Genomic DNA, 13515 nt, shown 5'->3' on the forward strand with positions numbered 1-13515 from the left:
ACTGGGTAAATCTACCACGACTCCCTCTTTCAGGAATAGATAAAGTTTTAAGTAAATATAGCCGAGTTCAAAACTGTAGGTGGGCATCTGATTTTTCAATCTAATTTTGTTCCTATTGCAGTACGAAAGTATTCTATAAAAAATGAATGAAGTTTCTCTGGGTACCATGTTGCTAGCGTTATTTCTTGCTCCATTCAGATCTGGGAACTTGTCCTTATGACTCATTCCTAGGTCCGAGTTGACCTTATTGCCTCAGCCGTAGTTCGAAGCTAAGTGAGAAGCAATTTTTATTGTTAGCAGGTAGCAGGGAGGTGTTGCCTTATGAAGGCTCTCATTTTTTTGTCTCTTAAACAGCAATTTACGTTGGTAGACGGAACTAGTAGGCCATTCCAGTTTTGATATAGTAGGCATGTTTACAATATAGGCATATACGGTTCCTTCCGTAAAGGTAGCTTTTGTGTTGAGTATTCTTCAGCGTCACTCGCCTGACGTAGTGCCTTGACGCCATGTTTACGGCGAGGTTGCCTTTAAACATGAACGCACAAAACAGATATTTGCAGTAATGACAGCGTTACCTAATGAAAAAGAAAGTTTAGAATCTAGTTCGTGATTGTTAGTGTTAATATCTCGCAATCGCTATAATATTATTTGCATTTTAAAACGTTCTCCACGAAGGGATCTGGAGCAAATTCGCTGAGTATCTAAGACTATAAGGTACGACGTATAAGGTACGTATGAGGTACGTATAAGGTACGAAGTTTATAAGAGCTGTGTCTTCCCAGTACTCACGTATGGGGCAGAAACCTGTAGGCTTACGCAAAGGGTTCTACTTAAATTGAGGACGACGCAACTAGCTATGGAATGAAGAATGATAGGTGTAACGTTAAGGAATAAGAAAAGAGCAGATTGGGAGAGGGCACAAACGCGAGTTAATAATATCTTAGTTGAAATCAAGAAAAAGAAATGGCCATGGGCAGGACACGTAATGAGGAGGGAAGATAACTGATGGTCATTAAGAGTCACGGAATGGATTGCAAGGGAAGGGAAGCGTAGCAGAGGGTGGCAGAAAGTTAGGTGGGTGATGAGATTAAGAAGTTTGCAGGGACAACATGGTCACAATTAGTACTTGACCGAGGTAGTTGGAGAAGTATGGGAGAGGCCTTTGCCCTGCAGTGGGCGTAACCAGGCTGATGATGATCATGAATGAACAGGTTGATATACCTCATATTACCCATTTTCCTGAAAGAAATTCTGCAGGAGCCTTACATACTTTCTTTTACAATAATATTCCGTGCCAATCGAGAGACATTTCGATGAAGACGGGCACTGATGCCTTCACTGGTCTTCTAAAAAAAGGTTGTAAACATATAGCGGAAAAGAGTGTTTCATGTTTCCACTCGTTCGCTCTTTACAGATTGGTTAAACTGAACGAACGGTGCCCTTTTATTGTTTAATTATTATGTATCTCCGTAAATGAAAGCTAGGGTGCTACTCAAGAAAGGAATTAGAGAAGACGAACGTTTACTTTCCGAGTCCGAGAACCGACGATCAACCATCGATCTAACATCAAACAATTACCACCAAACAACCACAAAAAGGAATGAAAAAAAAAACGAATGATAGTTATTCGTCTTAAAACACCTGACCTTATGGTAATGCTTTGGTGTTATAACATCATTTCACTGTGACGGTATATGCAATGTTATATAATATACAAACTATGATGATAGCTTGAAACTATCGTTCTGCATGCTTATTCTGCCTCACTAATAAGTATAATGTAAGCATTGGAGCTTCCTCTACAAAAATCTTCAATGAACTGTTTAGTATAAATAGGTACGTTGCACAGATCATCCTTGCTTCTGGTCATATTCTAAAGCACATTGTCACTCTATGTGGCAGAGGGAAGTGATACTACCATTGTGTTATACGTGATTTGTGTCACAACGCGGAGCAAATACAACGTTCAATGGGGTCTGAATACCTTCGTTTTCTACCTTTAAATTACAGCGTTCTTATGCAGTGCAACACAACAAAAAATCTTTAAACGTTTTCAAACCCTAAAGGGTCACTCACATTTCTCTCCTTTATTGTATAGAGCACAAATAACATTCAAGTTGTGTATATTAGCGACATTATATGTTAGCCATAACTGTTTCGTAGAATCTCTAAAAAATAATCTGGAATTTTATTTCCCCGCGTCTTTATTTCGGTCATAAGTCACTCTACTATACGTTGGCCGGAAGGTGTCTTCAAGCTGTGTTTCAAAACAATAAAACTGCAATAATGCAGCGATATACTGCAGGATTTGTTATCAGTTACAACCTGGTGCCTCTTATTTGTGGCGGCGAATTTGGAAAAGCTAGGTTGTCTCGCATAGCAATAATATCGAACATATCTTTTCATTTCTTATGAAAATATTTATGCATAATGATGCAAATGCGCCTTATTGGCTACTGTTTACAGATTAGTATAAGGTAGTTAAATTGCATGAAAATGGGTAATCAATTTTGACGTGCTTGCTATAGAGAATATTTTGCTTCAGTCACGTTCGTTAGATTGGGCTGCATCTGTTCAATCTTTTTGTTTGATTTTAACAACTTCACTGCCGCAAAACCACACACAAGTAAATGCTAACAGATACTCAGGACGGGTGATTGAAAAGCAGAACTGCTGCTTTAGTAGTGGAACACATTGTGTCTGCTCTGCTTGCCGCGGTCGGCCACTACTTCTTGCGTGATATTTCAAAACTATGTAAGAATTCTTAAGGAGGAAAAAAGTACTTGATCAGGCCGTATCTGTGTAAAATAATCAAGGTCAATAGGTTACTCTTAAATGCTCTAAATAGTGACTGACTTGAAAATGCAAAAGTTTTATTTTCGCTCTCCTTGCGAATGATGGAGTTAACACAACAATGCTCACCATTCTGCAACTTGTTTGCTGACTGATTTGCTTATATCTTTTGCTATTTCAGAGTGACGGCGCTGTTAGAACATGTTCCTTCATATGCAAAACAGAAAAGGCCCGCTTCCTAGTCATCGAGGAAAAGGGGACGCCCTGTGTGGTAAGGCAACGCCTGTATGATTAAACTAGGTAATCTCTAAAAGATGACTGATCGTTCACTGCATGGAAGTTGTGCACGGCATCTATAATAGCATTATAAGACGATGGCCTAGCACTAAGAGTAGGGGAAGAGACTGTTCTTTCGCTTCATTGCACTACACACCTATCAAGAATCAAAGCTTTTTGTGCTAGAGAGTTTATATCCATAAAATGAAGACTCGATTTACTGACGTACTGCTTCTTTCAAAAGTAGTAAAAAATGATAGTTGTCCGCTTGGCAGCCTAAGCAGCTGTTGAGACCTAAATTGGCGAAGTTGTCGCTTTGGAAACGAACCAGAACATGGAAGGTCTGTTTAAAATGTACCTCGCCAGTACCGAAATATTTTTGTCGCTGTAGGGATATTTTTGTCATTCGGTGGAACTTGCAAGCTTCATCCTCAGGAAGCGCTTTAACGGTAGCAATGTTTTGGAGCTTTAATAACTGCGGACGTAAAAGCAAAAGAAATTGTGAAGCGATTGTGCGATGTGATTCCTAGACATATAAACATAAACCAGAGAACATTAACCATTACCTCGACCAGCATCCAAAGGGACGGTATGAGCCGTGGTTTTTCCATGTTGAAGCCAGAGGACCTGATCACGCTTATATCTTGAGCCCCGCTTCTATCACGTTCTTTTTCGGCTCTTCTGTGCGTTTCCAGTGGGAGCTTTTCATACTCTGGTTCCAGGGAAATTTCTGTGTTATTTGCATTGCTGTGGCTTTTTGAGCGGTACACGCTTGACCTCTTCCTTTTAAGGAGACCTGTGACGTCGGCATTGTTGGAAACGGGAGAGGCTGCAGTAGAGAATATTAGCACACGGGAAGAATTATTATTAATTTTAGGCCGCTTCGCTTCGGCTAGCTCCACTTTATAGAAGGCTGCCTTAATGACGTGATGCACCTACTTTCGCCCTGTTTTGAATCCGTTTGCACTCACTCTGTTTATGGAGCTTTCTAATCAGATTGCTCTGACTATTCGTCCATGCAGATTTCTGTATGCTGCCCCGTTGACAGAGGCTAATAGTATGTCTCTTTATGCAGGGCAGTCGGGGCAAACGAGGTGTTTGCATCGGCAGGATATGCCGAAGGCCACCACGGGTTACAACGTCGTCTGCAGCTCCGAGAAAAAGGAGCAAGACGCGCCAATCTCAGACAAAAACTACCCCAACGATCTTTTTAATTGCAAGTTCTTTGGCGCATAAGCCTAACGGTACGCCTTCCTTGTACGCCACGGAAGGGGGCAGTTCTGTCTATCGCAGCGGATACCCAACCAGGTTTGAAGGTAGTTCAGAAAGTCCCGCTGCATTAAGGAAAGTTAGCACTGACACCAAAACGCGCCTATATCCTACAGTCACTGCGAGCATATCTGCAGGTAGGTCATTCAACCCAGCTTCAGGGGTACATTTTACTACAAGAGAAAAGCTTTTCTTCGAACAGCAGGGCTCAGATACTAACGGTGGACATGCAGCAAGCTCTAAAAAATTCCCGCCTAAAATAGAGGCAAACAAAGAAGCATATTCACGCACGCAAGAACACGCAGAAAATACAACCATGGCACCAGCGACTAAGAATACTTCCCCACAAGGCACAATGAAATTTGAAGTCACATCGATAGAGCCTCACCTAGGTGAAGAATGGCTGATGGAGTCAAATGACTCATTCAAATCCATGCTTGGTACAATGCCTTCTATAAGGAAGCAGCCAGTGACGAAATCTGATACTGGAGACGAACAAGGAATAGATCAAAAAGCAGACCTTCGCTGTCATGAAACCAGCAGTGAAAACATTGTTCGGTCATTAACACCAAAAGGATATTACACGACTTCTACGGTCTGTCCTACCAGCGAATCGGCGAGTGCTTTATTCACTGTGTTATCAGAAGCCTCACAGTTTTCGAGAGCAGTCAATAACCACAGCAGCGCTACGGCTTCACGTCATATTGCGAAAGAAACTTCTGATGACGACATGGCTGGAACACTTACCACTGAAGTGTTAACTGTTCAGACCGCTTCTGTTGATGATCACGAGAAAACAAAAGCAGAGGAGCAGAAAACAACATCATCAGCTAGAAAAGCAGACGCTGTGATCAACTCAAAAGAAGGAAGTGATACCTTTATCGCGAAGTCCGCCACTCCAGTGTCGAGGACGGAAGAAAGGCATGAAATGTCGCCTGAAAATACCCTACTTATTAAGTCTACGTTAGCGTATCATACAGAAATCGTGTCTGCAGCGAGTACCCCAATGTTGATCACCCCACGCTTCGTTACGACATCGACTTCAGCATTTCGCGGAATTGACTTTGCACACAAGCATCGTGCTGAAACTGCGCATCAAAACGCTTCCCAAATTGCAGAGTGTGAACGCTTTCGCAGAATTTTGACTTTTCTTGTGGATCAAACACGGCCTATGGCGGATTTCAGAGCCACCACAGTCACCACAACGCTTGATGCTGAGGTCGATGCACCTTTCATACCAGACACCAAATTAGCTGCGACAGACATCTTCGTAGCGCCGTTTGCGCAGACAACCTCGGCCGATCGAAATCGCCTTGGTGCCTTAGAAGCACCCATGAAGGGCCGAGAACCCTTCATTGTTTTTACTGACTTTTTCCAGAAGTTCGCAACTCGATCAATGACTAATTCAACCACTCTGCCGACTCGGGATAACATACGTTCGCTCGGTAAGTGAGCTCCTGATTGGTTGATTGCAAATTGGTGGACGGCTTCATGGACAGCTGAATACACTATCGGATTCCACTTGTTCAGGGAACACGCATTAGAGGGCCAACGAGAGCAGCCTTAGCCTCGAGCCAATATTTCAAAATACGACCCTTTCTTCGTGTGAGCCCTTAGGCACAGGCGGTTGTAAAATGTTGTCTCGAAGCGGTTGCTTCCATTGATCGCCTACCGTTAATCGATTATCTTCCTGTGATGTCGTTGCCTTGTACGGTGTTGACAGATTTCGCATATCGAAAGAAAAAGAATATTGCATGAGGTTCTCGTCATGCCGATTGCATACGAAGCTGCAGATATCAACGAGTGGTGTATATTATCCGACAAAGTCATTGTAATAAAATATGCTCATATTTTTCAAAATTTTGTGACAGAAAGCAGTTCTTGTTCATCGTGACGCTTGTTTTAGCACGGCTAATTGTTATTACAGCACTATTTTAAGCAAAATTTTCCAGAAAAGGTGTGTCTTGTGCATCCGTCCATTCGTTTGTGCCATTAAACTAACGAAGACCTAATCAACGTGTTTTTGTTGTCGCCATGCCGCTTTGTCATCTCCATCTTCAGCATTGGCACAAGGCAACAGAAAGTAAATAAACATTTGTTCTCAGCCTGCACCACTTAGTTGGGAAGCGTCGTCATTAAACCAATGGGTATTATTTACTGTGGCGCCCTCACCAGCAAGTTATCGCGCAAGGTATGTTTTTATTATTGCATGTAGGACAAAAAATAATAATATTGTAGTGAAAACATGGCTACACAGTGACAAATGGCCGAGCAGAACATACAGATGCCTCCAACAAGTGCGTGAGCAGCTATCGAGTGGGAAGCTCGAGCGGCATTTAGAGTGTGGCCACTCATGTAGACAAGTAACGAGAAACAATCGCAGCATCCGAGATCAGCAGCGTATCCGAAACCAAGATATTGAAAGCCACGGTGCAGTCGCTAGTCTCAAAATGTTACTGCTGATGAATCTAGGCGGGTGCTTTGTAACGCTGTTTTATAAGCTTTCAACGCCCAGGGAATTACAGGACTATTTCAGGGAGGAGCTCTTTCGTGAGCTAGTGTGCTAGAAGGCTGCCTGTAATCTGTGCGAGTTGCCAATGCAGACTTGTCTGAGGACGTTACGTTCAGGGTTTCCTGTATGAACACTAGGTTGTCAGTTGGCTGGATGGTTATATAATGCGATTATATGTCGAGTGCGGCTTTGTAAGCACGCAGGTGAAAAAAAAAAAAGAAGCTATAGAAGTTCGAACAGGCGGATTTTATTATTTATTCTGCGTAATAAAAAACAGAGCGAACATATGGAAAACGAGGAGCAAGATGCATAACCAGAAGTCTTTTGTCTGTTCCTTTTCATACGCTCTCGCTTCTATGTGCAGTATTTCGCTCTATGCGTACATACACAACTAAGCAAGGTTCCCCGAAAAGTGATTCGTGCGTTTCCGTTCTGATTTCAGTCCATATGCGCTAATGCGCCTAAAGATGCTGGCGATTCAGATGGAAGTGTACGGGCACCTGTGTGGACGGACGGTAGTACTGTGTTTGTGCAAACGCCACCTTGAGGCTTCACATGGACTAAATGGACAAAAAATAGCTATTAAATATCAGGACCTAGCAAGTGCGCCAAAACTTAGGAATAAGGAGAGCGCTATACATCACGGGTGATAAAATAACGTAATATGGGGGCGCTACAGCGTAAAACTACTGCAAACTTTTCTGTTCGAATTCTGCAATCAGCCCTCCGCGATTGGTCAAAAACTTTTTTGAACCACCCCCACTTCACCTGTCTGTCACGCTACGTCACGAAAACCGCGATAGCTCCCTATCTGATGTGACATGTACACACTGATTATGCATAGTTTGACTGAACAAAAGAAAGGCAGTTATTTCTTATTCGACGCCTTTTCGCCATTAGCCTTCGGCTATTGGCCAGAAATTTTCGGGCTTCACCCACTTCACCTGCCTGTAACGCGATGTCACAAAACCGCAAAACCTTACCGCGGCAAAGTGGCGCGTATGCGTTAAAGATGCATTAATATGGCGAGAAAAACTGAATCTGAACAGCCGCAGGCTGCCTCGTTCCGAAAAAGAAAAAAATATGGCTGCCGCCGATCGCGCAGGCACTGGCTACTCGCACCTCCCGGCTAGCATGGGTTTATTTGCGTATATTAAATGCTTTTTCCGTCGCGCTGTAAAGTTTTCGAGCACTTTCGGCACGTTTGCGACCACGTTCTGCCAACTATTCCATGGTGAGGATAAGTTTTCGCATCATTCTTAAGCTTCCGTTGCACGCCGCCGCCATTCTTGGCCTGCCACCGCAAGCTAAGTAAGGAAAAGCGGACCAATCGCACATGCCAGCCCCACCCTCTTCATCCGGTTATCGATATTCAGTGCAGTGGCTAGGCCCCATCGAATCCCTCTCCACTTGAGCGTGCTCCTCTCCTCCCGTTAGCCAATTGGATAAGACAAGCTGCTAAGTGCCGGCAATGTTATTCGTTTTTCAAGCCAACAAAAGTTACTTCCTATGAACGAGGAGAGCGTTTTATTGGTCTGTTCAGACAGCCCTGCTGGTGGCCACCCGATGCTTGCGTTGGCAGTTACGCATGTCTCACGTCAGGAGATTTGAATAATAACTTATTGCAATAGTCTTACGTTATGGGGAACTAGGATCCGTAGTTTTTTCTGAGAAGGAAATGAATGCTAGCTCCCGAGGCAGGACCTACGGAATGTTTTTTGCCGCTATGCCAATAATATATGACGGAGCATATCTCTTTAATAAAAGAGAAAATTTTCCTTCACACTTCACAAAAGGTGATAATTTTTGTGGCGGTATGAACCAGCTCAAAATTATTCCCAGTTCACTTAAGTTGTTCAATACTTGCACTGTATCACATTATTTGCTTTTTTGGACTCTGCTGCTGAATGCATTATGAGCCCGAGGCTTTAACCTCATTGCACCAGAGAGTCACAATTGCAGCTTGTTAACCGCCATGCTCATGTAATCGCGTTTTTGTCGTTTCCGTTCGGCTGACAATGACGCAAATGCAAAGTTTCTTCAAAAATATTTTATTGATGCTGAAACCTGGAATCACTTGTTCTGTTCTCTGCCCTTGTTCTCAAAAAAGCGATTACACTAAAATTTTCATGGGTGAAAGTTTCAGCCAATGCTAATGCGGGACGTATCGCTAGCAAAGGCGGCACACCAATGGCAAAGTAGTCCTATGATTGAAAACTTTGTGCCTTTGGCCTCTGTTCCTTGGCCTTGCTCAGCAAAGTACAACAGCAGCGACGCTGAGTACACATGTTGTAAACAAAGTTGTCTTAGTTCTGTACGAGAAGAGAATCGTGGCTTTCACGCTGTTTAATCTGTATGTTTAACTTTTTTCTGTTGTTCTCCTTTCCTCTATTTTGAGAAGTTCGGTTTCAAACTCTACACAATCGTCTTCATCTTGATCACATGAGCTGAAGACGCCTGTCATCGGAACATTTTGGTCCAGCTGTTGAAAAAAGATAATGTTCGATACCAAAGTGTGAATCATGGGTAACAATACAGGCTTTCTTACGCGCGATATTAAGACTCGCTGCTGTGTCTGTAACGGCCGTGTTTTAATGCGGGATTATATTAAGCATACACGTTCCAGGCGTGATTATTTGATACTTTTCAAAGGTTACTTACACAGCTCCATACTTATGGTCTTAACTGCAACACTGAGCCTCTTGACAAGGGACATTATACTCAACGATACCCAGTAAGGCAGCATGAATGGCTCGTCCGGGGTGAGGCAGTTTAATGGCAAATATTCATTTGGCACAAGATTGTACATTGTTGTGTTGGTACACGTGGGATAGGCACACTTTTATTGCATAGAGCATAAAGCGTGTCAGTAATATCCTGAAATCTTGTTATCCACGATGACGGGTTTCAATATTTTATCGCGAATGAGACCTGAAGTGCTGGTAGATTTTGCTAAAGTAGGGTAGTACCAGCACAGATATGACAGAAAGGTCCATACTAGGCCAATGATTTTCTTGGTGGAAAAAGAGCGTTACAAGCGTGACTAGACTGCCTGGACAAGAGCAGGTGCGGAGAAAGTGGGATTACTTGGTAAGAACATTACACACGCTGAAGAAACTAAATCAATGCGCAAAAAAAGCAATGAAAAACTCTAGTGCGTCCTTACTAAAGGAAAGCTAAACAAGAGCGTGCTATGGCTAGGTCACCGAAATAGCCAATCAATTTGCTAGTCGAAGTGTCCTATGGTGAGCTTACATGCGAAGGTTTGTTACAATGCACAGTGAATTCCGCGTAAAATTTCCGAGTGCACATCTCGTGAACTTTTATGCACGCGCGGCACTGCTGGAACGTGCTTAAGGTACACACTGAAGGAAATACACTTCTAAAGATGTCTGTTACGAAGATGAGCTGAGATATACGCCAAAGTGTATATATAGCCTGCTGTTTCTGTCATTGTAAGCACTAAATCGTCACAGACAGGTAAGAACAACTTTTCTTTCAGCCCGTGGCATACAACAGCGACGACTCCCTTTTTTGTAGTTAGGGATAGCGCAGCTGTCTGCCTGAGGGAGATATCCTTGTTCGGCTGAAGAAACTACGTCACAGCATAACTTCAGATTACTTACGAGTAAACAACATGGCTCTATTTTCGTGCGCTAACACAGCCAAGAAAACGCATTTAAGCACCGTGACGCCGATCATATAAGGAAAGCGATGTAGTTCCTGAGAAAAACGCGACTTCTGAGCGCCATGTTTGAAGCGGACGTTCGTATTATGAATACGTGAGCCTGCAGTTGACTCCATATTCTGGTGGATGTCTCATGTCAATTTGTTTGTGTGTACGTGTGTGTGTGTGTAGGTCGCTTCTGCTTCATTGGTTGATAATATATAATTTTTCAGTAAAGGGGGGACGTAAAGTACTCACATTCAGCGCGCGCCGTATACATTTAAAGCGGCACCATATCTTCAAAAATACTGGGGAAGTGAGGTGGATATTTTTTTGTAGTTCAGTGTCTTTCCCTGCAAAAAAAAAAGAGACGGCATCATAATGACATAAAGACATACTATGGAAGGGAACACTTTGGACATAACAACAACGAAACAACAATTCCGCGCTGCGGCGGCAGTCAAGTTATGCAGGTTGTTTCGACGCCCGGAAAGAAATACCGGTCATTAATAGAACTAGCTAGATGATTAATCTTTTAAGAGAACGACATAATTACAAGGATACAGTGTAAGCCGTTTTGTACTGTTAAGGTTGGTCATTTGTCTCATCGCTAACACATTTACCCTTACGGCTGTAAAAGTGTTTTTGTACACAAATGTGAACTTAAAAACACCTGCGATGAAATGAACTTATTGAAAGTTTGTGTGACTTTTCTGAGCAGTTCGTGCGCACTGACATACATGAAACACGAGACGCCGAGCAATAGCTACTGCGATTTCAACACCTCGAATTGGGTGAGTTCATTCATCTTGACAGTCTTCTTATAACAGCACAAGAGAAGAAGACTAACTGCGCACACATGAGAGTATGGGCGGTGAAATTACCCCTTCGGTAGTTACAAGCGAGTGGCTATTTCAGCACACTGCGTCGGGCCTATAGAAGCATATATCAAGCAGAGGTGTGCATTATTTATTATATTCATGTGTCTACATACACCTGGAAGGAAACGACACCACTTTTTCATGTAGTGCCAAATGCAGCCACCATGCTTGTCACCTATTTTCCTTATACAAAACGCTTCGACTATTTCGCATCCTGTCTTACTTCTTTATCTTTGCATGAAAAAGCTTTTTGTTAGAAAACATAGATATGCGTGCATACTTTTCGTAGTGTTCACACAAATGGGTGTCATGTCCTCTTCCGACGTCATTATTGTGTTGTTCTGCCCTGTCGTTGAAGCTTTGACAGGTCTATCGAATATAAAAAACTCGTCCACAACTAAAGGTTCACAAAAACGCAGTACACTGTACTCACGTAGATATGGCGAATTTCGGGTTTGGTAATTAGTATCGAATTGCCGGAGTTTCGTGTTCTTCCCTGCGGTCCGCACTATTGATATATTATAAGGTGGAAAAAAAATCAATTTACACAGCGTCGGTTTGCGACATTTTTCAAAATATTGCGCGACCTTAAGGAGTGAAGGAATGAAATTCATAAGTTGTAAAAAACATAAAAGGTCCGCGTAATATGTAGCGTATAAGATAAATGTCTCTTTCATGATGTTTAAGAGAGTAGAATAATAGAAGTATTTTACAACGGATATCGAACATATGGCTAAATAGATTCACTATTAACGTGATAGCGTTAAGGGCCCCGTGTCGCAGAAAATCCGGCGTCGGACATTGTTTGGGCACAAATATTTTCGAGCTACCCATACCCAGGCCCTCCATGTGGCGCAAAGAAATAATGAACTAATTGAATTTATCAAGCTAAAATATGTAGAAAAATTGTAAAGTGCGACTTACACACAACCTATAGACATGATCGCGTTCGATTATAATTGGAATATACGACAAAACACAATTATGTTATGAAAAAACTCAAAGAAACACCTCTTCAAGCATTTCTAGCATACATTGACCGTCCACGGCGTCCGCCCCTTGCGCGAGCCGGCGGATGAGCATCTTGGAGGCCACGGACTAGCGTGCCCGGTTGCTTGGAATACCTCCAGATGGCGCTCGCCTCAACCTCCTCGCGACCCATGCAAGAGGCCGCGTTTCTACCAGAAAGCCCACCTTTGTGCATTGCGTTCGCAGCCAGTGTTTCCCGGTAAACATTGTCGTTACGCACGCTCCAGTTGCCGGGAAGCGTGAGAAGGAGTTAGGGATCTTTGAATGCTATGACGTTCCACTCTTAAAGGCGAAGCTTAGGCGTCCTTCATCTTTTTTAGCAAATATAACTGACTTCGGAATAATAATAAGACACATATAAAAAGCTGTACCAACCTACACCGGTTTACCCTGGTCTATGGATACCCATAGAAGGGCGCCTGCTCCAATTTTCACGAGAACAAATGTACATAAATAGAGCTTTTAAGCCAAGCTGTTAAGTGCTACTTTCCCCACCGTCGTGTCCGCGTGTAGAAAAAATGCCGAAGATAGTGAGCATGCCAGATCGGCCCGCGGCGGAGGTGACGCAGGCGTTAAGCACTCCTCGTACATGGGTCGCTCCACGGAATAGTACAACACCGGGCCGACTCCCGGTGACTCGCGGTGGAGGTGAAGCAGACGTTAAGCACTCCTCATACTTCGGCCGATCCCAAAGATAGTGAAATACCAGGTTGACCCGCGGTGGAAGTTTGGCAGTCGTTAAGTACTCTCCATGCGTGGACCGATCGCGGACGTAGCAAAATGCCGCGCCGACTCGCGGTGAGGGTACAGTTGGCTATAAACGGGCACACATGCACAGTTTCGCTCGTCATCCTTCTTCACAGAGTACAAGGGCACTGATTTATTGTCCTGAAACATTGTCAAACTAGAACACTCTATACGCCACTTGTATTCATAGAATTTCCTTTGTAACAGACATAACATAGTAGCAGACAGGACGAGCTTGAGGAGACGTCTTTGACATGAGTCAACCGCCACAGCCTACTAAGGGGAAGAGGTCAAGCTTCGCCTCGACGAGCAGACAGCGATTGCATCTTCCAGCATTTTAT

General features: G+C 43.3%; 2 protein-coding genes across 2 annotated transcripts in view; one reads left to right on the plus strand and one right to left on the minus strand.

Moving 5' to 3' along the window:
- Nucleotides 1-6385, plus strand: part of LOC135913076 (mucin-5AC-like) — a 36656-nt gene extending 30271 nt beyond the window's left edge. Inside the window, exons 8-9 of the mRNA XM_070532934.1 lie at nucleotides 2975-3064; nucleotides 4145-6385. Of these exons, the coding sequence (XP_070389035.1) occupies nucleotides 2975-3064; nucleotides 4145-5791 (1737 nt within the window). The 3' untranslated portion in view covers nucleotides 5792-6385. The remainder of the gene's footprint in view (nucleotides 1-2974; nucleotides 3065-4144) is intronic.
- A 2554-nt stretch (nucleotides 6386-8939) lies between these two features.
- The window catches only part of LOC135913075 (sodium-coupled monocarboxylate transporter 2-like), a 137572-nt gene continuing 132996 nt past the window's right edge, over nucleotides 8940-13515 (minus strand). Inside the window, exons 16-17 of the mRNA XM_070533257.1 lie at nucleotides 10776-10870; nucleotides 8940-9332 (exon numbers count right to left, since the gene is read on the minus strand). Coding sequence (XP_070389358.1) covers nucleotides 9210-9332; nucleotides 10776-10870 — 218 coding nt within the window. The 3' untranslated portion in view covers nucleotides 8940-9209. The remainder of the gene's footprint in view (nucleotides 9333-10775; nucleotides 10871-13515) is intronic.

Source organism: Dermacentor albipictus, chromosome 2 (genome assembly GCF_038994185.2).
Source record: "Dermacentor albipictus isolate Rhodes 1998 colony chromosome 2, USDA_Dalb.pri_finalv2, whole genome shotgun sequence".
Lineage (NCBI taxonomy): Eukaryota > Metazoa > Arthropoda > Arachnida > Ixodida > Ixodidae > Dermacentor > Dermacentor albipictus.